General features: G+C 44.6%; 2 protein-coding genes across 2 annotated transcripts in view; both read right to left on the bottom strand.

Moving 5' to 3' along the window:
- Positions 1–10,867: 10,867 nt before the first annotated feature.
- On the bottom strand, positions 10,868–17,402 carry ZNF691 (zinc finger protein 691). Its single transcript, XM_049878991.1, has 2 exons — positions 17,340–17,402; positions 10,868–14,487 (listed from the first exon to the last, which is right to left on the bottom strand). Exon 2 carries the CDS (start codon positions 14,476–14,478, stop codon positions 13,645–13,647), a length of 834 nt encoding a protein of 277 aa, XP_049734948.1. The 5' UTR covers positions 14,479–14,487; positions 17,340–17,402; the 3' UTR covers positions 10,868–13,644.
- A 3,023-nt stretch (positions 17,403–20,425) lies between these two features.
- The window catches only part of ERMAP (erythroblast membrane associated protein (Scianna blood group)), a 69,493-nt gene continuing 67,233 nt past the window's right edge, over positions 20,426–22,685 (bottom strand). The window contains exon 12 of the mRNA XM_049875533.1: positions 20,426–21,589. Within this exon, the coding sequence (XP_049731490.1) occupies positions 20,889–21,589 (701 nt within the window). The 3' untranslated portion in view covers positions 20,426–20,888. The remainder of the gene's footprint in view (positions 21,590–22,685) is intronic.

The following is a 22,685-nucleotide window of genomic DNA, read 5'->3' as shown; positions in this document are numbered from 1 at the left end:
ATACTACGTGCTTATAAAGAACAGTGAGGAATCTGTGAAACATTTCATAACATGGAGGGATCTGGAAGGCATTACACTGAATGAAATTAGTCAGTTGCAAAAGGACAAATATTGTATAAGACCACTATTATAAGAACTCGAGAAATAGTTTAAACAGAGAAGAAAATATTCTCTGATGATTACAAGAGGGGGAGGGAGGGAGGAAGGGTGGGAAAGGGGTACTCACTAATTAGATAGTAGATAAGAACTACTTTAAGTGATGGGAAAGACAACACACAATACAGGAGAGGTCAGCACAAGCAGACTAAACCAAAAGCAAAGAAGTTTCCTGAATAAACTGAATGCTTCAAAGGCCAGCATAGCAGGGGTTTGGGAACCATGGTTTCAGGGGACAACTAAGTCAATTGGCATAATAAAATCTATTAAGAAAACATTCTGCATCCCACTTTGAAGAGTGGTGTCTGGGGTCTTAAATGCTAGCAAGCAGCCGTCTAAGATGCATTAATTGGTCTCAACCCATCTGGAGCAAAGGAGAATGAAGAACACCACTGACACAAGGCGATTACGAGCCCAAGAGACAGAAAGGGCCACATAAACCAGAGACTACATCAGCCTGAGACCAGAAGAACTAGATGGTGTCTGGCTACAGCAGATGACTGCCCTGACAGGGAACACAACAGAGAACCCCTGAGGGAGCAGGACAGCAGTGGGATGCAGACCCCAAATTATCATAAGACCAGACTTAATGGTCTGACTGAGACTAGAAGGACCCTGGTGGTCATGGCCCCCAGACCTTCTGTTGGCCCAGGACAGGAACCATTCCCAAAGCCAACTCTTCAGACAGGGATTGGACTGGACAATGGGATAGATAGGGATGCTGGTGAGGAGTGAGCTTCTTGGACCAGGTGGACACTTGAGACTATGTTGGCATCTCCCATCTGGAGGGGAGATGAGAGGGTAGAGGGGGTTAGAAGCTGGCGAAATGGACACGAAAAGAGAGAGTGGAGGGAGAAAGCAGGCTGTCTCATTAGGGCGAGTGCAATTGGGAGTATGTAGAAAGGTGTATATAAGTGTTTATGTGAGAGACTGACTTGATTTGTAAACTTTCACTTAAAGCACAATAAAAATTAAAAAAGAAAGGGGCTCATCCAATTGTGGGAAAACAGCTCATGGAATTGTAGGGGCTGTCATGTTCCAAATTCAGGGGTCAGGCAACAGGCTGAAGACCTCTGCTGGCCCTTGTGGTTGCAGGGGTTTACGACCCCAAAATCTGCAGGTCAGGCGGTAGGACAGAGGCCTCCGCAGGCTCGTGGGGTTGAAGGGGTTATTAGCAAATTCAAAATCTGCAGGTTAGGAAGGAGGCTAGAGACTTCTGCAGGCTTATGTCCAAAGAACCAGAGACCAGGTAATGAGAAGAGTACAGGGTTCAGAAAGAGAAGGAGCTCTGCCAGAATATCCATTTATATAATGGATGCAGGCCACACCCCCAAGAAAACTCCCTTTCAACTGATTGGCTGCTCATATCAGATCACAAAATGAAAAGTGATTACATAGTATCTGCCAAACCACTGAAAATCATAGTCTAGCCAAGTTGACACATAACATTAACCAAAAACCAAAACCCATTGCTACCAAGTTGATTCCGACTCATAACTACCCCATAGAGTTTCCAAGAAGCACCTGGTGGATTCGAACGGCCAAACTTTTGGTTAGCAGTCATAGCTCTTAATCACTACACCACCAGGGTTTCCTAACATTAACCATACTTATGCTAAAATATTACATTATTTATCTAAAATTCAAATTTAACTGGGCATCCTGTATTTTATCTGATAGCCCTATTCTGTTTTTGTTTTAAGGTGCCGTCCAGTTGATTTTTGACTCATCGTGGCCCCACGCGACAGAGTAAAACTGCCCCATAGGGCTTCGTAGGCTGTAATTTTTACAGAAGCAGATTGCCAGGTCTTTCCCCTGATGAGCTACTGGGTGGATTTGAACTGCCAACCTTTTGGTTACCAGCTTAGTGCACCACCAGGGCTCCTTAATCCTATACTAGGGCATTGCATATCTATAGTTTATTGTATGCCCTGTATTAGAGTGTTGTATAGTCTGCAACCATCAAAGCTGTGTTCATGGAAGTTACAGTTGGCATAAAGGGGAAAGAAAGTGAGATTAAAGCATGCTTGCTTTTCTTCCCTAAGACCTAGACCCAGAAATAACAGATACCATTTCTGCTCATTTGCACATAAGTCATATGACTATAGGGAGGCTGGAAAGTGTGGGTTAGCTAAGTGCCCAGAAAGAACAGCTGCACAGATTTTGGAGGACAACCAGCCGTCTCATTCTAAGACCCTCCTGGGTTGATCCTCTGTCATTTATTTCTTCTGTCATATTTTCCCATACCTTTTTATTTTCGCTCTCATTCTGGGGGCATTTCTTGATTTTATCTTCTAAGTGGTCTCTTAAATATCTTATATTAGCTATCATGTTTAATTTCCAAAAGCTACTTCTTATTCTTCAATTGCTCCTTTCCACTAGCAACCTTTCTTATTTTACAGATGTCATGTCTTCTCAGATCTAAGGATATTGTTAGAATTCTTAAATATTCTACTCTTTCATGACAACTTTTTCTTGTCTGGGGTCACTTATTCTGTTTACCTTGTCTCTCTCATGCTGCTTGCTGCCTTCATAATTCTGGCGCTCCTGGTTGTCTGTTTATGAAATGACAAAACAGGTTGATCAATCTCAGTAACTGACCTGGTCTCCTCCATTGCTGTGTACTTAAGCCCATTTCCCTGAGAGTTTCCTGTCCTATGCAGCAGGCGGAGTGGATTCTTCTGATAAATCTCACCACAGGGTGACTGGGTGGGTCATTGCTGTGGATGGGGTGAGGGAGAAGGGTTTGTAAACATCAGAATGACCAAGATTTTACTCTAGGCTGCCAATACCATACTAAACACTAGCTTTTTCTTCGAGATTTATTGGATTTCCGTAGAATGAGCCCTCTGGGGTTTTATTGTGTGTGTGTGTGTTTAGCCTAGAGATAAATGCCAATCATTCCCCATATCAGAGGTGAAAGGGAAGTGACTGGTGCAGCTGCTGTACAGACAGATCTGTAACCATTCCCCCCTCCCCAGTTTTTAGGTCCACTTCTCATGTCTGTCCTCAGTATCTGTTAATTATGAGGCCAGAGCTCTCTCAGGCTTTGTTAAGGAGACTGGCTGTCACTTCCACTGCATATGTTCTGGGCTGTGGCTTCCTCCACTGTGGAGCCATCAGTAATTCTCATCTACTTCTAGAAACTTGTTGAAGTCTCTGGTCTGCTAATGACCACCTGCCAGCCCCCTTCCCTGCCATTCTCTTTTGTTGATAAGTGTTTATATTCCTTTTCAGTTATTTTAATAGGGTCTCAGAAGGAAGGGGAAACAATCACTTGTGCTCAGGCTGCTGCTTAAACCTTTAATGTACTTGCTTTGTGAATCTCCAAGGGGACTATTTATTTGTTGGTAAATGCTACTTATAACCTCAATTGCTTTCTGGGGTGGGTGGATGCTATTATATGGTGAGGCCTTTGTTCTGCTGAGCTTCTTGATGGGTTCGTTTATGCAAAATGGTAGCAGGGGTGAGCTGGAGAAAAATGAAGAACAAAATTCTAACTCAAAAAAAGAACAGACTTACTGGTCTGACAGAGACTGGAGAAACTCCTACACTCTGGCCCCTGACACCCTTTTAGCTCAACACCGAAGTCACTCCTGAGGTTCACCCTTCAGCCAAAGATTAGACAGGCCCATAAAACAAAATGAAACTAAGTAGGCACACCAGCCCAGGGGCAAGGACAAGAAGGCAGGAAGGGACAGGAAAGTTGGTAACGGGGAAACTTACTCTTGAATGTCAAGCAGCTAAAACAAAAGGAAGAAATGAAAAAGTAAAAGAGCTAAACAGAATATTTCAAAGGGTGGCTCGAGAAGACAAGTAAAGCATTATAATGACGTGTGCAAAGAGCTGGAGATGGAAAACCAAAAGGGAAGAACACGCTCGGCATTTCTCAAGCTGCAAGTACTGAAGAAAAAAATCAAGCCTCGAGTTGCAATAGTGAAGGATTCTATGGGGAAAATATTAAATGACACAGGAAGCATCAAAAGCAGATGGAAGGAGTACACAGAATCATTATACCAAAAAGAATTGGTCGACATTCAACCATTTCAAGAGGGAGCATATGATCAGGAACAGGTGGTACTGAAGGCAGAAGTCCAGGCTGCACTGAAGGCACTGGCAAAAAACAAGCCTCCAGGAATTGAAGGCATATCAATTAAGATGTTTCAACAAGCGGATGCCGTGCTAGAAGTGCTCATTTGTCTATGCCAAGAAGTTTGGAAGGCACCTACTTGGCCAACCAACTGGAAGAGATCCATGTTGTTGTTTTTTGTTGTTAGGTGCCGTCGAGTCGGTTCTGACCCATAGCGACCTCATGCACAACAGAACAAAACACTGCCCGGTCCTGCGCCATCCTTACGATCATTGTTATGCTTGAGCTCATTGTTGCAGCCACTGTGTCAATACACCTCGTTGAGGGACTTCCTCTTTTCCACTGACCCTGTACTCTGCCAAGCATGATGTCCTTCTCCAGAGACTGATCCCTCCTGACAACATGTCCAAAGTATGTAAGATGCAGTCTCGCCATCCTTGCCTCTAAGGAACATTCTGGCCACACTTCTAAGACAGATCTGTTCGTTCTTTTGGCAGTCCATGGTATATTCAATATTCTTCCCCAACACCACAACTCAAAGGCGTCCACTCTTCTTCAGTCTTCCTTATTCACTGTCCAGCTTTCACATGCATATGATGTGACTGAAAATACCATGGCTTGTGTCCAGCGCACCTTAGTCTTCAGGGTGACATCTTTGCTCTTTAACACTTTTAAGAGGTCCTTTGCTGCAGATTTACCCAATGCAATGCGTCTTTTGATTTCTGGACTGCTGCTTCCATGGCTGTTGATTGTGGATCCAAGTAAAATGAAATCCTTGACAACTTCAATCTTTTCTCCGTTTATCATGATGTTGTTCATTGGTCCAGTTGTGAAGATTTTTGCTTTCTTTATGTTGAAGTGTAATCCATACTGAAGGCTGTGGTCTTTGATCTTCATTAGTTAAGTGCTGCCAGTCCTCTTCACTTTCATCAAGCAAGGTTATGTCATCTGCATAATGCAGGTTGTTAATGAGTCTTCCTCCAATACTGATGCCCCGTTCTTCATACAGTCCAGCTTCTCATATTATCTGTTCAGCATACAGATTGAATAGGTATGGTGAAAGAATACAACCCTGACGCATACCTTTCGTGGCTTTAAACCAATCAGTATCCCCTTGTTCTATCCGAACACCTGCCTCTTGATCTATGTAAAGGTTCCTCATGACCACAATTAAGTGTTCTGGAATTCCTATTCTTTGCAGTGTTATCCATAGTTATGATCCACACAGTCGAATGCCTTTGCATAGTCAATAGGACACAGGTAAACATCCTTTTGGTATCCTCTGCTTTCAGCCAGGATCCATATGACATCAGCAATGATATCCCTGGTTCCACATCCTCTTCTGAATTTGGCCTGAATTTCTGGCAGTTCCCTGTCAATATACTGCTGCAGTCATTTTTGAATGATCTTCAGCAAAATTTTGCTTGCCTGTGATATTAATGATATTGTTCTATAATTTCTACATTCGGTTGGGTCACCTTTCTTGGGAATAGGCGTAAATATGGATCTCTTCCAGTCAGTCGGCCAGGAAGCTGTCTTCCATATTTCTTGGCATAGATGAGTGAGCACCTCCAGCGCTGTACCTGTTTGTTGAAACATCTCAATTGATATTCCATCAATTCCTGGAGCCTTGTTTTTCGCCAATGCCTTCAGAGCAGCTTGGACTTCTTCCTTCAGTATCATCGGTTCCTGATCATATGCCACCTCTTGAAATGGTTGAATACTGAGTAATTCTTTTTGGTATAATGGCTCTGTGTATTCCTTCCATCTTCTTTTGATGCTTCCTGCGTCGTTTAATATTTTCCCCATGGAATCCTTCACTATTGCAACTCGAGGCTTGAATTTTTTATTCAGTTCTTTCAGCTTGATAAACACCAAGCATGTTCTTCCCTTTTGGTTTTCCATCTCCAGCTCTTTGTGCATGTCATTAAAATACTTCACTTTGTCTTCTCAAGAGGCCCTTTTTCTGTTCAGTTCTTTTACTTCATCGATTCTTCCTTTTGCTTTAGCTGCTCGACGCTCAAGAGCAAGTTTCAGAGTCTCCTCTGACATCCATCTCGGTCTTTTCTTTCTTTCCTGTCTTTTCAGTGACCGCTTGCTTTCTTCATAGATGATGTCCTTGAGGTCATTCCACAACTCGTCTCGTCTTCAGTCACTAGTGTTCAATGCGTCAAATCTATTCTTCAGATGGTCTCTAAATTCAGGTGGGATATACTCAAGGTCATATTTTGGCTCTGTTGGACTTGCTCTGATTTTCTTCAGTTTCAGCTTGAACTTGCATATGAGCAATTGATGGTCTGTTCCACAGTCGGCCCCTGGCCTTATTCTGACTGATGATATTGAGCTTTTCCATCGTCTCTTTCCACAGATGTAGTCAATTTGATTTCTGTGTGTTCCATCTGGCGAGGTCCATGTGTACAGTCACCCTTTATGTTGGTGAAAGAAGGTATTTGCAATGAAGAAGTCATTGGTCTTGCAAAATTCTATCATTTGGTCTCTAGCATTGTTTCTATCACCAAGGCCATATTTTCCAACTACTGGTCCTTCTTCATTTCCAATTTTTGCATTTGAATTGCCAGTAATTATCAATGCATCTTGAATGCATTTTCAATCAATTTCAGACTGCAGCAGCTGATAAAAATCTTCTATTTCTTCATCGTTGACCCTAGTGGTTGGTGCGTAAATTTGAATAATAGTCGTATTAACTGGTCTTCCTTGTGGCGTATGGATATTATCCTATCACTGACAGCGTTGTACTTCAGGATAGATGTTGAAACGTTCTTTTTGACAATGAATGCAGCACCATTCCTCTTCAAGTTGTCATTCCCAGCATAGTAGACTATAATATGATTGTCCGATTCAAAATGGCCAGTTCCAGTCCATTTCAGCTCACTAATGCCTGGGATATTGATGTTTATGCATTCCATTTCACTTTTGATGACTTCCAATTTTCCTAGATTCATACATCGTACATCCCAGGTACCAATTATTAATGGATGTTTGCAGCTGTTTCTTCTCATTTTGAGTCATGCCACATCAGCAAATGAAGGTCCTGAAAGCTTTACTCCATCCACTTCATTAAGGTCGACTCTACTTTGAGCAGGCAGCTCTTCCCCAGTCATCTTTTGAGTGCCTTCCAACCTGGGGGGCTCATCTTCCAGCACTATATCAGACAATGTTCTGCTGCTATTCATAAGGTTTTCGCTGGCTAATGGTTTTCAGAAGTAGACTGCCGGGTCCTTCCTCCTAGTCTGTCTTAGTCTGGAGGCTCAGCTGAAACCTGTCCTCCATGGGTGACTGTGCTGGTATCTGAATACCAGTGGCATAGCTTCCAGCATCACAGCAACACACAAGCCTCCACAGTACGACAAACTGACAGACACATCGGGGGGAAGAGATCCATATTTATGCCTATTCCCAAGAAAGGTGATCCAACCAAATGCTAAATTATCAAACAATATAATTAATATCACACACAAGTAAAATTTTGCTGAAGATAATTCAAAAGTGGCTGCAGCAGTATATCAACAGGAAGTGCCAGCAATTCAGGCCAAATTCAGAAGAGGATGTGGAACCAGGGATGTCATTGCTGATCTCAGATGGATCCTGGCTGAAAGCAGAGAATACCAGAAGGATGTTTACCTGTGTTTTATTGACTACGTAAAGGCATTCGACTGTGTGGGTCATAACAAATTATGGATAACATTGTGAAGAATGGGAATTCCAGAACACTTAATTGTGCTCATGAGGAATCTATACCTAGATCAAGAGGCAGTTGTTCAGACAGAACAAGAGGATACTGATTGGTTTAAACTCAGGAAAGGTGTGTGTCAGGGTTGTATCCTTTCACCATACCTATTTAATCTGTATGGTGAGCAAATAATCTGAGAAGCTGGACTATATAAAGAACAGGGCATCAGGATTGGAGGAAGACTCATTAACAACCTGTGATATTCAGATGATACAACCTTGCTTGCTGAAAGTGAAGAGGACTTGAAGCACTTGCTGATGAAGATCAAAGATCACAGCCTTCAGTACAGATTACACCTCAACGTAAAGAAAACAAAAATGCTCACAACTGGACCAATAAGCAACATCATGATAAATAGCAAAAAGACTAAAGTTGTCAAGGACTTCATTTTACATGGATCCACAATCAACACCCATAGAAGCAGCAGTCATGATATCAAAAGACACATTGCATTGGGCAAAACTGTTGCAAAGGTCCTCTTTAAAGTGCTGAAAAGCAAGGATGTCACCTTGAAGACTAAGATGCACCTGATCCAGGTCATGGTATTTTCAATTGCATCATAGGCATGCAAAAGCTGGACAGTGAATAAGGAAGACTGAAGAACTGATGCCTTTGAATTCTGGTGTTGGCGAAGAATATTGAATATACCATGGACTGCCAAAAGAAGAAACAAATCTGTCTTGGAAGAAGCACAACCCAAATGGTCCTTGGAAGGAAGGATGGCAAGACTCTGTCTTACATACTTTAAACACGTTGTCAGGAGGGATCAGTCCCTTGAGAAGGACATCATGCTTGGCAAAGTGCAGGGTCAGTGGAAAAGAGGAAGGCCCTCAACGAGGTGTACTGACACAGTGGCTGCAACAATGGGCTCAAGCATAACAATTGTGGGCTTGGCGCACGACTGGCCAGTGTTTCGTTTTGTTGTGCATAGGGTCTCTATGAGTCGGAACTGACTCGACAGATCCTAACAACAACAAGGTCGAGAAGGGGAAAATGTTGACATGTCATGGATTTGGTAACCAATGTCACAAAACAATATGTGTATTAATTGTTTAATGGGGAAGCTAGTTTGCTCAGTAAACCTTTATCTAAAGTACAATTAAAAAAAAAACAACAACAAACATGAGAAGATGGGGGGCAGGGAAACTAGAGTACTGCAAAGAGAACAAACTGAACACAAAGAGAATGTTGACACATTGTGATAGATGTAACTAATATCGCTGAAAAATTTGTGTGGAAATTGTCAAATGGGAAGTTAACTACGTAAACTTTCACCAAAAACTCAATTAAAAATTTTTTTTTGTAGCAGGGGCTAAGGAACGCTAAGTATCGTTTGTAAGTGAGTGAAACAATCTGGAGTTTTGGGAGCAATCTAGGAGGGAGGGGGTAAAGGCAGAGATGGGAGGAGAGAGAAGAGGTAAAGCTAGTGGACTTCCATGATGTGACCCTTCCCCAAGAGTCCCAATCTCTAATGGAATTCTAAACTTAGAAAATGCTTGGTGTGACAGAATTTCTTGTGGCAGCTGAAGAAGGTGCTGAGTTCAGTGGTAGGGCTAATGGGAACAAAACAGAGAAGGCTTGTACAGACCACAGTACCTCAAGCAAGAGATAGATCATGAGAGTGTAAATCCCAGGAATTGGGAACAATTGTGTGGAGGGTTTTAACTTTCCCATTCTGCAGAATTGGCAAGACTTGCAGTCATATAGTTCTTTGAGGGTCAGGCAGGCCCCAACTGGTACTTGGCTTACACATATAGCGTTCTCCTAACTTATCTGAGCCCCTTTAGTTCATCCTCCGCTCTACTCAGTGTTCTTTCTGAAGGGTGAATAGGATGTCATTCTGCTGCTTTAAATTCTTTTTTGTCCACAGTCCAAATCCCTTAGCCTGGCATCCCAACACCCTTCATGATCTGGCCTGTCCACCTTACCAGCCTCATCTCCTCCCCACAAAGGGAACTACATCAAATGTTTCACTGTTCCCTAAAGTATTAAGCCTTGCCTTCCATCTGAATAATCTTCCCTTTCTCTTCACTTAATAAACACCTACTTATGCTTCAAGACCAAATTCAAGTATCATCTGTCTTCCCCTCCCCTCCAAAGCGTTAACCATCTCACCTGTGTTCCTCCAGCACCTTGTTCATAGGGGAGTTTGAGTGGGTAGCAGGAAGGACCATGCCTCATTCACTTCTGGGCCCTCCCCTGGTCTCCTACAGCTAGTACCCTGAGTGCAAATGTAATGACAACTGTACTGTAACTCTCAGTTTACATGCCAATCTCCTGTACTCAGAGAATACATGGGCCATGTCTTCTTCATGTCAGTATTATGAGGGAGAAAGGAGAGAGGGAGGGAAGAGAAATGAAAGGAAGTTAAAAAAAAAAAAAAAGGAAGTCAAGTGAGTGAATAAATCAACTAGTCAGGAAGGACTCTAAACCCTAGACCAACACAGAAACCCTTGCCTATGAACTTGGTCAAAAAAGGGCAAGTAAAATTGGCCAGCGTGTCATGTCCCAGAGTAAAGCAGGTGCCTAATACACTGGTCCTGGGTCTGACTGGCAGCAGAAGTCACAGCAGTTGTCACTAAGGTTCCAGGACTGGAAGGATAATGACACCAAGCTCTCATGAGAGGGGGCCAGCAGACAGGCTTGGCAGTGGGCATAATGAAAAGAACTTGGCCTTGGCATCAGACACACCTGATTTGAATCCCAACTCTGCCATTTGGACAGGTCATCTAAACTCTCAAGATTTTACCTTGAAAATGGGGATATTACCTTGCAGGATAGTTATGGAGATCAGAGTTAATGCATATACAATAACGGGTACCCAGTAGGTGATATATGGTGATTTTTATTATTGATATTAGGTGCCAATTCACAGGCCCAAGTTTGGGTGACTATATGTTTAAAATATTTTATGTGGATATTTTCAAGAAGCAGGAAAGTGTGTATGAAATAAAAGTGCTTTGTCATGGATTGAATCATATCCCTCCAAAAATGTGTATATCAATTGGGCTGGGCCATGATTCCCAGTATTGTGTGATTTTCCTATACGTTGTAAATTCTGCCTCTACGATGTTAATGAGGGAGGATGGGCAGCAGTTGTGTTAGTAAGGCAGGACTCAGCCTACATGGTTGGATTGTATCTTGAGGCAATCTCTTGAGATATAAAAGAGAGAAATGAGAGACGCGGACCTCATACCACCAAGAAAACAGCACCGGGGACAGAGCCCATCCTTTGGACCCAGGGTCCCTGCACCTGAGAAGCTCGTCAACCAGGGGAAGATTGAGGGCAAGGGCCTTCTTCCAGAGCCGACAGAGAGAGAAAGCCTTCCCCTGGAGCTGACGTCCTAAATATGAACTTGTAACCTACTAAACTGAGAAAATAAATTTCTCTTTGTTAAAGCCATTCATTTGTGGTATTTCTTTTACAGCAGCACTGGAAGACTAAGACATGCTTTCTAAAGTGCCATACACATGTAAGGAGAGTCTTTTTTTTTTATAGTTGAGCAAGGACAGGCTTTGGATTTGGACAGGAGTGGGTTCAGTTCCTGGCTCTGTCATTTACTTGCTAGGTAATCTTGGGCGGGTCACTTTCCCTCTGTCAGCCTGGTTCCCCATCTGTCAAATGGGGATAATTCTTACTTCACAGTGTTGTGAGAATTCAATAAGATGATGAGTATAAATCTCTGGCATATCCCTTCCTGGGCAGGTGTCATGGATTGAATTGTGTCCCCCAAAATATGTGTCAAGTTGGTTAGGCCATGATTCCCAGTATTGTGGGGCTGTCCTCCATTTTGTGACTGAGCAGAGATAGTGGCTTCATACCACCAAGAAAGCAGTGCCAAGAGCAGCACACATCCTTTGGACCCAAGGTTCCTACATGGAAAAGCTCCTAGTCCAGAGGAAGGCTGATAACAAGAACTTTCTTCCAGAGCCAACAGAGAAAGCCCTCCCCTGGAACTGACAACCTGAATTTGGACTTCTAGCCTACTAGACTGTGAACGAATAAACTTGTTTGTTGAAGCCACCATCCACTTGTAGTATTTCTCTTATAGCAGCACTAGATGACTAAGACAGCAGGCAAGGTCCCATCTGATAGGTCATGGGTGCTGTTAGTTCCAAGCCTGGTACCAAAGCTACAAAAGGGCTCCCCACTCTGGAAAAGCAGTGCCAAAGGTTGGCAGAGGGTTACAGTGGGGTCTTTCATATTTGCTGGAGGAATACTGCACTTCCATTTGGGAAGCATTCTGAAATCTGCCACATGAAGCCAGGCCAGAGTCTGGGGCACAGGAAACCATCATGATCCCTGCCAAGCTGCTCCAGCCTTGGGGACTGAATTATTGCCACTAAGGAAGAGACTTTCACTATGGGTCTTAAGATATCTCTCATCTTCTCCCACTCCTCACTGTCTCCCTGGCACTGCCATTTTTCCTATGCATAGAGTAAGAACTCAATCAATCAAAATGAAATTGAAATGGTTCTGATGCCCACAGACCTAATGGCTCAGGTCCCTATCAGAAGGCCACCTGGCTCCCATCTAAAGAGAATCATGCAGTCCCAGGCCAGCTCCCCATTGGCTCATCCTTCAGAAGCCAGCAAGGTGGATGTAGTGAAAAGAGCATCAGCTCAGAGTCAGGGAGGCCTGAGTTTGAATTCTGGCTCCACCACACAGCTGCTGTGTGAACTTCACAGCAAATACCTCCAACTTTCCTCACTTCCGCTTCTTCGTCTAACTCCTTTGAGGGTTGATAGGAAAAATTAAATATCATGAATGCAAACGGTAGGATTTATGTCACATAGTAGGTGTTCAATTAGTTTCTTTCCTTTCCCTCTTTCTTTTCAAAGGCCCCAGAGACTCAGCCTGCTTTCCTTTGCTTTTCAGAGCAGCCAGCCCATTCTGTCTTTCTTGGAGTTTGACTCCCACCCAGAGTGGCTGCAGTGGGACAGTCTACCCAGCTCCCAATTTCTTAGATGCCCCCAAATAAGTACACAAGTCCTTTTCATTGAGGGGTTTTACTGCTAATCTCAAAGGAAACAGACACAGGTTGAGATGGGGAGGAAAAAGTAGCAAACACAGGGGAGCATGAAAGTCCCTGGCTCCCTGAGGTCTTACCTTTAATTCCTAAGGCAGGACCTCAAATCTTTTCTCCAGATCAAGGAGGCCCCTTCCAATGGGAAGGCCCTTCCTCCCAGCCCAGAGACCTGGAAGCAAAGTTGAGGGCACAGCAGATGGGAGCTAGCAGCCACTGTAGTGTGTGCCCTAATCTCAAGTGGTTCACATATAATTTGGAGGACCTTTAGACAGTGACTCCCATCTGAGAGGTATTGCCTCAAAGGCCAGGGGGCTGTTGCCTTAATGACATGAGCATATTCTGAGCCTGCCCTATTTCTTTTTCATCCCGAGGAGGTCAGGCTAAGAGTGGGTCCTTCCTCTGACATTCTAAGCCAAGAAACTGGCCTGGAAAGAGGGAAAGATTTTTACTCAGAGTCTCCTCTCAGGACTTCATGGAGATTTGGGCTTCAGAGGCAACAGGAAACTACTCTCCAAAGTGGGATGTAGGGCTTGAGGTCAAGGGGAGAAGCAGCAGATCCTAAAGATCTTCCTGTACTAGGCTGAGGGTCTTTCACTCTATCTAAATGGGTCTCTCCTTCAGCTGGAATCTTTCCCAGTCTGCTCTCCCATGTGAGTTTTCTGGTGTCGGATGAGATTTGAGCTCCGGGAGAAGTGTTTCCCACACAGAGTGCACCTGTAGGGCTTCTCCCCTCTGTGAGTCCTCTGATGTGCCCCAAAGTTAGAGATATCACTGAAGGTCCGCCCACACTCAGTGCACTCATAAGGCCTCTCACCCGTGTGGGTGCGGTGGTGTACGCCAAAGCTGGAACTGTTGCTGAAGCTCTTGCCACACTCACAGCAGATGTAAGGCGCTGGCTCGAGGTGGGTCCGGTGATGCACAGCTAGTGTGGCGCTCTGGCTGAAGCTCTTGCCACAGATGTCACAGCGGTATGGCCGCTTGCCCAGGTGATCTTGCTGATGAGTGGTGAGGTCGGAGCGCCGCCGGAAGCTCTCCTGACATTTGGGACATTTGTAGTGCTTCTCTTCCAGGTGGATCCGCTCGTGCCTGATACGGTTGGAACTTCTGGAGAAGCTCTTGCCACATTCAGAACACTTGTAAGGCTTCTCTCCAGTGTGGATTCTCTGGTGTGTTCTCAGATTGGACGTATTATTGAATGTTTTGCCACACTGGACACATACAAAGGGCTTCTCGTCCACCTCAGGCCTTGGATGAGCAATGGGGCCCCCTGACTCTCCAGATGGAGTGACTTTCCCCCATGGCTTTTTTGGGTGGGTTCCTTGTGGCCTCTCATACTGGCTCTCCTGCTTGTACTCTTTCTCCCCATCTGAGTCATCCACTCTCCAAGGCTTACCCAGTTCCCCTTCCTCAGGCAGGTGCTGTTCTGGATTCTGCTCCTTCTCACTGCCCATCTCTGAACCCTGAGAATGAATAGAAATGGCCAACACCTTTACTTTTGGGGTCAAACCAGACACAGGGAATTGTTTGTTCTGGTTAAAGAGGTTTTAAAAAACCTCAGTTAACTGCAATGCTTGGATAGAATGCCTTTACTTACAAACTTTCAAGTGACAAACTTTCACAGGTATTTAGCTACCCACCAGTGCAAAACAACAACAAAAGGCACTGGCCTTGTACACCATCAACAAATGATATTTGTGCAATTTGAATAATGTTACTTTCCTTAATACCACTAATCAATGACAATCTAAATCTAGACCCTAACTCATATGCAAGTAAAGGAGCTTCTAGTTATGACGTTCCAACGACTCCATCGTACATCGAAATCCTTTTTTTTTCTATTCATTATTACTGCCTTTAATTATCAGTAACTTTATAAATCTGATCTTTGAACATCTGTAAGTGAACAGCTGAGAATGAAAACATTGTATGTAGTATGTATTACTAACGATGGGATGTTAAAAAAAAAAAAAAAAAGATGGTCGTAAGGGCAATTTGTGGTAACTTGAACCCATCATAAGTCAGGGGCTACCTGTACTGGGATGAGTTCAACTTTTCTGCCTAGCTACATATTAACTGAAACTCCCTTTATGTTTAATTAAAAAAAAAAAAAAATCCTCTTTAGAAATATCCACCTATATGGCCGTTTTCAAATGAACATAACGGAACCTCTAACACTCAAGGCTCTCCTAGTTGTTTACAAGGCTTTGCTTTGAACCCTCTTAAGTGTTCCACCACCACACCCCTTCTCAGACTGCCCCATAATCTAGCAACTAAAAAGGTTACTTCTGGCACAGCTGGGGCCTCCAAACCCTACTCCAGGGCCTGGGCTGATGTCTGTTCTGATTGGTCAGTGCCCACTCTCACATACTCAAACACAGCCACACGCACATACATAGACACTACATATACACATTTTCACATAACACACACTGTACACAGCCACACATACACAGCCACACACATATACACATCACACACACTCTAATACCAGCCATACACACACTACACATATACACTGTGTGCACACATACGCACCAGACACACAGCCACATACAATATCATAACACAGCCCTCTCACACACATAACCACATATACAGCTATACACTCACACGCCACACGTAAGTCACATAAACACCAACACTTTCACACCACACACAGCCACACATTCACATACCGCATACACACAGACACAGATACAATACACTCTCCCCTCCCACATACACACAGCTACATACACCCTGTGCCCAACACATCAGTAAATGCTTACTAAGCTGCACAGACTTCTTTTGTTTCCTAGAGCCAAGGACAGGGAAGAAGATTTAGGATTGTGGTACCCATCTTCAAAAAATTTATGGTCTGGTGCAGTGAGATAGGCCACAAACTCCAGAAACTTGTAGAGTGTAGAAAGTTAAGATCCAGGGGGACAGGTACTGTGCCTTAGTCTTAGTGACCTTTGTGCCCGCTCTTCAGTGCCTAGCACACTATACAGACACCAGTAATAACAGCTAACATTTTTTTAAGCTTATACCAAGCGCTAGGCCCTAGACTAAGCACTACATATGAATCATCTCATTTCATTTTCATAACTATCATCCTTATTTTAGAGATGAGGAAACTGAGGTTCAGAAAAATTAAGTTACTTGCCCAAGGACACACAGCAGGTAGCTGGCAGAACTGGGACCTATACCCATTACTCCAAAGCCAGTGCTTTTAACTACTACACTAGTATTGGAGGGAGGGAGGCAGGGAGGAAGGAAGGAAAGACAATGGAACAGGAGTCCAGATGGCATGGGCATATCTTCTTGAAGAGATCAGGGGTGGGCAGCTCCATGGAGGAAGTGGTATTTAAGCTGGGATTTGCAGGATGGGTGAGCAAAACTGGGACTGCAAAGATGGGGAGTCCACTATCTACTCAGAAGCCTGTGGCACCTAAAGAAAAAAGGCACTGTCATATCATGCTTCAGAGATTTGAGGGAGAAAAGACCCATCTAGCTTGTCTTCCCAGGAGGTTGGGAGGTATGGAAGGAACAAAGATGGAAGGGACTGAGCAGTGGAGAAGGGGCCAGATTTAAGAAGAGCTGAGAAAATAGGGCTATAGATCAGATTATGAAGGCTGGGGATCTGGGTTAGAGGGCAGGAAATGAGACTGCAAGGGGCCAAGCTAGAAAGTGATCAGAGGGGCCAAAGTTCAGGGTCTTTAGGCCCACATCAAGGGCTTGGGGTGAGGGGGGAACAGGAGATGGACACTGCCTGGAGAGGCCAGAGGTAAGGTGTTGAAGAACAGGGAATCCTACATGGGAGCTGGATGCCGGGTCAGACAAAGAAAACCAATGGAGTCTGAGAGTCCAAGAAGATGGTCAGGGGACAGGGGCAGAGGCTATAATCAGGTGTCAGAGAACCAGGGCCCAAGAAGCTGGGCTGTGTGTCAGGGGAAGGAAATAGCCAATGGCGGAGTCCAAGGGTATGAGCATTCTAGAGGGCAAGAGCTGGGCTCAGAGATGCAGCGGGCTTGGGAGGGAGCGGCGGGAGAGGAGAGGCGGGCCGCAAAGGTATGGTCAGTGGCAGGGTGACTGGCGTACTTAAAGGCCCCCAGGAGAAGGGCCAGAGGGTAGAAGCCGGGAACAGCAGCTCGGCCTTGAGGGCCTGAGAGGGGGTCAAGGGTAGGGACGGAGGGGCCATAGGACCCTATTGGGTCCGGGGAGCAAAGCGACCGCCTCCAACATCTCTGTGAGAAGGCAGGGGCCATGCTTAGAATTCTCCCCAAAGTCGTGTCCGCCTCCCCCCGCAACCTCGGGTCGAACCCAGACCCACCTCGCTCCCGCCGCTCGCTCAGGGATAGCGCCGCCTCGGTCGGCCAGGGAAGGAGCCGGAGCCGGAACCCAGGGAGGATCCGCCCTACTCCTCCAGGATTGGTTTCTGGGGCTCACTCTTCATTTCCATTGGTTGTAGTGAGCTGCCATAAAGAGAGAGGCCCGGCGAAATCGCCAATCAACTTTGGCCTCGGGTGTGGCATGCTGGGAGCTGTAGTTAAGAGAGAAGAAATTTGTAAAGTTTAGAACGGAGCAGTGGAGACTGGGCTCCCTTCAAAGGTCTTTAAATTTCCTTGAGCGCTCCGGTATTCCAGCCGAAAGTGCGGGACTACCCGCCTGGAAATTTGTAGAATATGTAAAGCTAATCTTCAAGGAATCATGAAGTCGTGGGGTTCTTCTTTACTTTGCATTGGTGACCCTTGACGGTCCTGACGTCCAGCGAAGCCTGGAGCCGCGTGCCTCACTTCAAGTTTATATACGAGAAGACAATTTATTAACAGTAAAGAGTCATTTGAGGAGGGCGACCACGGCGACCCCCCTTTCGGCGGGTGCTGTCGAAGGGGATGGGCGTGACTTCTCAACCCACCCAATCTTGATTCGTGAACTGTCAAGGGTTCTGATGATTTCCTTGCCAGAGAGATCAGTGACATGGACAAAAGTGTCTTTGAAGGATGGAAAAATGTGGTAGACTCCAAAAAAATTCTTTCTTTCAGCCTCCTGAGGTCCAAGGCTGATAACCTGCTCTTCTTGTTGGTCCCCTTGTGAAGTGCCATGTCTGCGCGTCGTCTCCAGACTCCACTACCAGAAAAAGCTTAAGGTTTATAATTTTAAATTTAAAAATTGTAGAACTAGATGCGAATTTAAAGATAAACAGCCCAGTCTCCTCGTTCAAAGAAGCTACGCATGTCTGGTCAAAGGAACCACCTCCAGGTCTCCCTGGCCCCGGGCAGGAGTTTTCTGGATCCTATGTGTCCCTAGTTAAACCTGACAGTCCTTTACTAATCCAGACATGATAAAACCACTAAAATATCTCCGGGATTAGGATTTTTCTCCCCCCAGTTTTAATTATTTTTTAAGACTAGTTGAATATGTAGGTTAGAATTCCACAGGCTTCTCATATCTGCGTGGTGTTTCAGTGAAGAGAAAAGAGCATTCCCTTCAGAGCTGAAAAAATCAAGTTTATAATCTCAGCTCTACCATGTAGCCATTTGGAGCACCATTTTCTTCCTCTATAAAATCTCTGGTAGAATTGTAAGGATTAAATGAGATAACATATACAATGCTTCTGCCTCCACAAATGTCAGTTCTCTTTCCTGTTGGTAAATTCTCTCATTAGGTGAGATGAGTATGAACAATGTCAGTTGGTTTTAAGATTGGGATATTCAGGAAAATATGTTTGAAACTGAATATAGGTGAGTGAAATATAACTATCTTTATGTACATTATGGAGCCCTGATGGCGCAGTGGTTAAGAGCTCAGCTGCCAACCAAAAGGTCAGTTGTTGGAATCTACCAGCTGCTCCTTAGGAACCCTATGGGGCAGTTCTACTCTGTCCTATTGGGTCGCTATGAGCTGAAATCGACTCGATAGCAACAGATTCCCAAAGGAACCTGAATCATGTGATGCAGTAACTGTTACAGGTGGATTTTGAAAGATATTAGGATGAAGCTAGAGACTGTCTTATCCTACTGGGAGGACATGTTAAAGTTACAGTAACAGTTTTCCCTGTGGGAGGAAAAAGAGGGCTCTTGCTGAGACCATGCCCTTTGGCAAGACCCTGCCAGTCCATTTCTGGGCTGGTTCAGTCAGGTAGTCTCTCCTCTTCAGTTCTAGGTTCCACGTGAAGGGTTACAAGACTGGATGGATCCAACTGGTGTGCAGGTCGGTGGGATGGTTCCTAAAGCACTGGGCCAAGTGGAAAGACCCTCAAGGCAGGGTCTACTCGATGTCAACAGGTATGTACAGTATTAGTTTATAAATTGATATAAATATAATACTGAGAAGGCAGACTCAGGAATGAAACTGTGGCTTTATTAATTGTGGTTACAGCTTACTTGGGTGGACTGTTTGGAAATCAATTCCAGATGTGTTTTTTTCTTAGCAGCCCAAAGTCTTTACCCACAACTTCTCATTCACAGTGAAAATAACAGCATGCCAAACAAGGAAATACCAAACTTTTATTTAAGAAATGTATAAAAGCAAACAAAAAATTCCACTTGAGCACTAACAGAGGGCGTTTCTGACAGACAGCAAGATAAAGTTTCTCTTGGGTAGACTGTGTTCCCATCTGCAAACTGATAGCCAGTATCTCCACAAGCAGGCCAGGTCACATATGTGGTGTGACTTTAAAGTAACTAGGCTTCTTTCTGCAAGCCACACCAAAAAATCAGGCTCATTATTTTATCCTCACACCTAGCCTACTACTTCCTATTTGAAATCAATATTATCTGACCTAAGAGGCTGTTTGCTACACAAAAGAAAGAGAGTGGAAACAGCTCCAACTTTGGCAGCTAAATCTGTCACTTTTCATAGCTGGTCCTCACTGAATCTCAGGAGGTCTGAAGCCTTTGTTTGAAAACACCAGCACACCAGGCTGACTCATTTGCCGCTGCCTTTCAAGGCCACACATGTCTGAGCTGCTCTTTTTGAAGTTGTACTTCTGAGCTCCCTGATTGTGCTCCTGAGTCTTTTAAGGATTAAAGATATGCATTTAAAGTCCCTGTATTTAGTTATTATTGGTGGCTAGATTAGCTTTTGAAAACATGTATATTAGCTTTGGGTGGTGCAAATGGGTAACACACTCAGCTGCTAACTGAAAGGTTGGTGGTTCAAGTCCGCCCAGAGAAACCTCGGCAATTTACTTCTGAAAAACCAGCCATGAAAACCCTATGGAACACAGGTCTACTCTGACACCCATGGGATCACCATGAGTCAGAAACAACTTGACAGCAGCTGGTTTTTAATTTTTTGCATCCGTGTTGGATATCACCAAACTATGTTGTAAACAGCATCAAGAAAATAGAAAAGGATGGCATGTTTCACCTCTCCTCCTTGCCCATATTCCTGAAAAAAGGAAGGAAGCGGCTGTGACCCAAAAGGGTTTACTTTCAAAAACTGACTTTGGGGGCTAAAGGCTTGAATTGAGAGAGAGAAAAGTAGTCCTTGATGGGAGGAGTAAGAAGCAGAGATTCAGTCTGGGACTGGGGACCATAATTTTACAACTAAAAGCCTGAGTGCAGGATGAGGTAGAGAGAGTTCTAATTATTCCCCTGAGCAAAGAACCCCTTCCCCTGAACCTGCTCTACATCTCAGTGACACACATTCAACATCTCCACCTAAACCTAAAGTGATATATATTTGGTTTTTAGGAATTCTCCTTGCAGGGCTCAGAACTGAGCCCTGAGAGAAAAGTAGAGCAAATAGAAACCACAATAAAGGGTCTGGCCTTGGGGTAAGGAGATGAGACTTCCAGAATCATGAATTGGGCCAGGAGATTGCAATCCAGGGTGCTAAACTGGGCAGTCAGGGGAGCAGGAATTGAGGCACATCCCTAAAAGGAAGGTACCTTGAGCCCCTGAAGAGCCGGGCTGAGGTCCTTGAGTGGGAAAAGCTCTTCTGATGGAGGAGGGAATAAGGAAGGGTCCACCTTCAGGGACACGTCGCCATTAGCATGGCTTTTTCTTTCTGGCCTGGGGACAGTTGACTCCTCTGATCTGTGGAGTTCTGAACAAATGACTAGAGGCGCCAAATTTTTGCCGCCATCATGAAGGCAAGGTTCAAAGAAAGGGCGAAGCGGGCCAGAGAAACTGTGGGTGAAAGTAAAGATGTGGGATTTGTCAGTCACGTTGAAGAAGGAGATAATTCCTGCTTCGTAGTCTAGGAAAATCCCCACGTACAGCGGAGGCTCTTTCAGGCGGAAGGAGGTCTGTGGGGATGTGAGAGCCTCGTAGTGATTCTCACGACTCTGCCTCACAAGCCAGTGTCCGTTGGAGGGTGAGGCAGTGACCTTCCCCTTCCTGCTCACTGACTCACTACACACTCCAAGGATCCACTTGGTCTTGTCTCCCACGTATACTTCCCAGTAATGACAGCCGGCCGTGAAGCATTCAGAGCCCAGGACACTGACAACAAAATCAAATCTCTGTGGGTTGTCAGGCACAGGCTGCTTTCTGTCTCCGAGCCTCACACATCTCCGGTCCCCAGAGAGGATGAGTTTGGGATGCGCTGTGTCGGGATCCAGGGTCACAGCCACTGCAGAGAGTCACAGAGGGGTGAGGTTTGGAAACAGGCTTAAGGGGCCTTTGGGAGACTTAAATCCAAAACAAACCCCTTGACCCCTTGCCATCCAGTTGATTCTGACTCTAGCGATCCTATAGGACAGTGTAGAACTGCCCCATAAGATTTCCAAGGAGTGGCTGATGGATTTGACTGCCAACTTTTTGGTTAGCAGACAAACTCTTAACCACTGTGACACCAGGGCTTCTGGGTGGCTTTGGAGGGGAAAATAATCTCTAGGTTTGTAACCACTGTCATTAGCCCATTTTAGTTCATGGGTCTCACCCACAGATGTACTGGAACCAAAGAACACTGTCTTTCAGTCTTCTAGATCTCCTGGCAGAGTATTAAAGAAAAGGGAGGAAAGTTCTTGACTTGTCTGTGAAGCTGCCTTAATCCTTAGGAAATGCTACTTTGCCTTCAATTTTCCAAAGCAACCTAACATACTGACAATAAACACAGGCTCAGATGTTAGACCCATGTTTGAGTCCCAGCTCTGCTACTCGCTAGTTATGTGACCTTGGGCAAGTTATTTGTCTCTAAACTTTCATTCCCTCATCTGTAAAATGGGGTAATAACAGCACCCATGTTGTGGAGCTGTTATGTGGATTTGATGAGTTAATGCAAGAGACAGTGCCTGGCTCATACAGTGAGTATGTGACACTCATTTTACCAGCTAAAATTATTCCTTATAATTGTAATTTTAATGTGTTAGAATAGACAAAAGGATTCTTCCTTAAAATTGTGGATTATGGAGGGTCACAATGAGGTTTCTCCCCAAATGCAGGAAATAGGGTCTTCTTAGAGAGTTAAACCAGCAAAATCCACATTCAGTGGAGGTAGTAGGAGTAAACCAGACTGTGGATGTGAGATAGGAGGGCTTGTGAGTTCCCAGAATGCCAACCAAGGTGACCTGGTGTTCTCTTAAACGGCTGACTAATCAATGCTATAGTACCCAGTCTGTAGGAAGATAGTATGAATAGGAAGGAGATGAGCAACCTGAAAAATTTATAAGGACCATAAAATAGTGAGAATAACAGATCCCATTCAAACAGCAGCAAAAAGTACAAAC

Source organism: Elephas maximus, chromosome 3, assembly GCF_024166365.1.
Source record: "Elephas maximus indicus isolate mEleMax1 chromosome 3, mEleMax1 primary haplotype, whole genome shotgun sequence".
NCBI classification, from domain to species: domain Eukaryota; kingdom Metazoa; phylum Chordata; class Mammalia; order Proboscidea; family Elephantidae; genus Elephas; species Elephas maximus.
The sequence above is the reverse complement of the archived record's forward strand: the minus strand, read 5'-3'. Positions and strand labels throughout refer to the sequence as shown.

Excerpts from the sequence above, each read along its gene's own strand:
- ZNF691 (XM_049878991.1), bottom strand. The coding sequence starts at position 14,478 with ATGGGCAGTGAGAAGGAGCAGAATCCAGAACAGCACCTGCCTGAGGAA.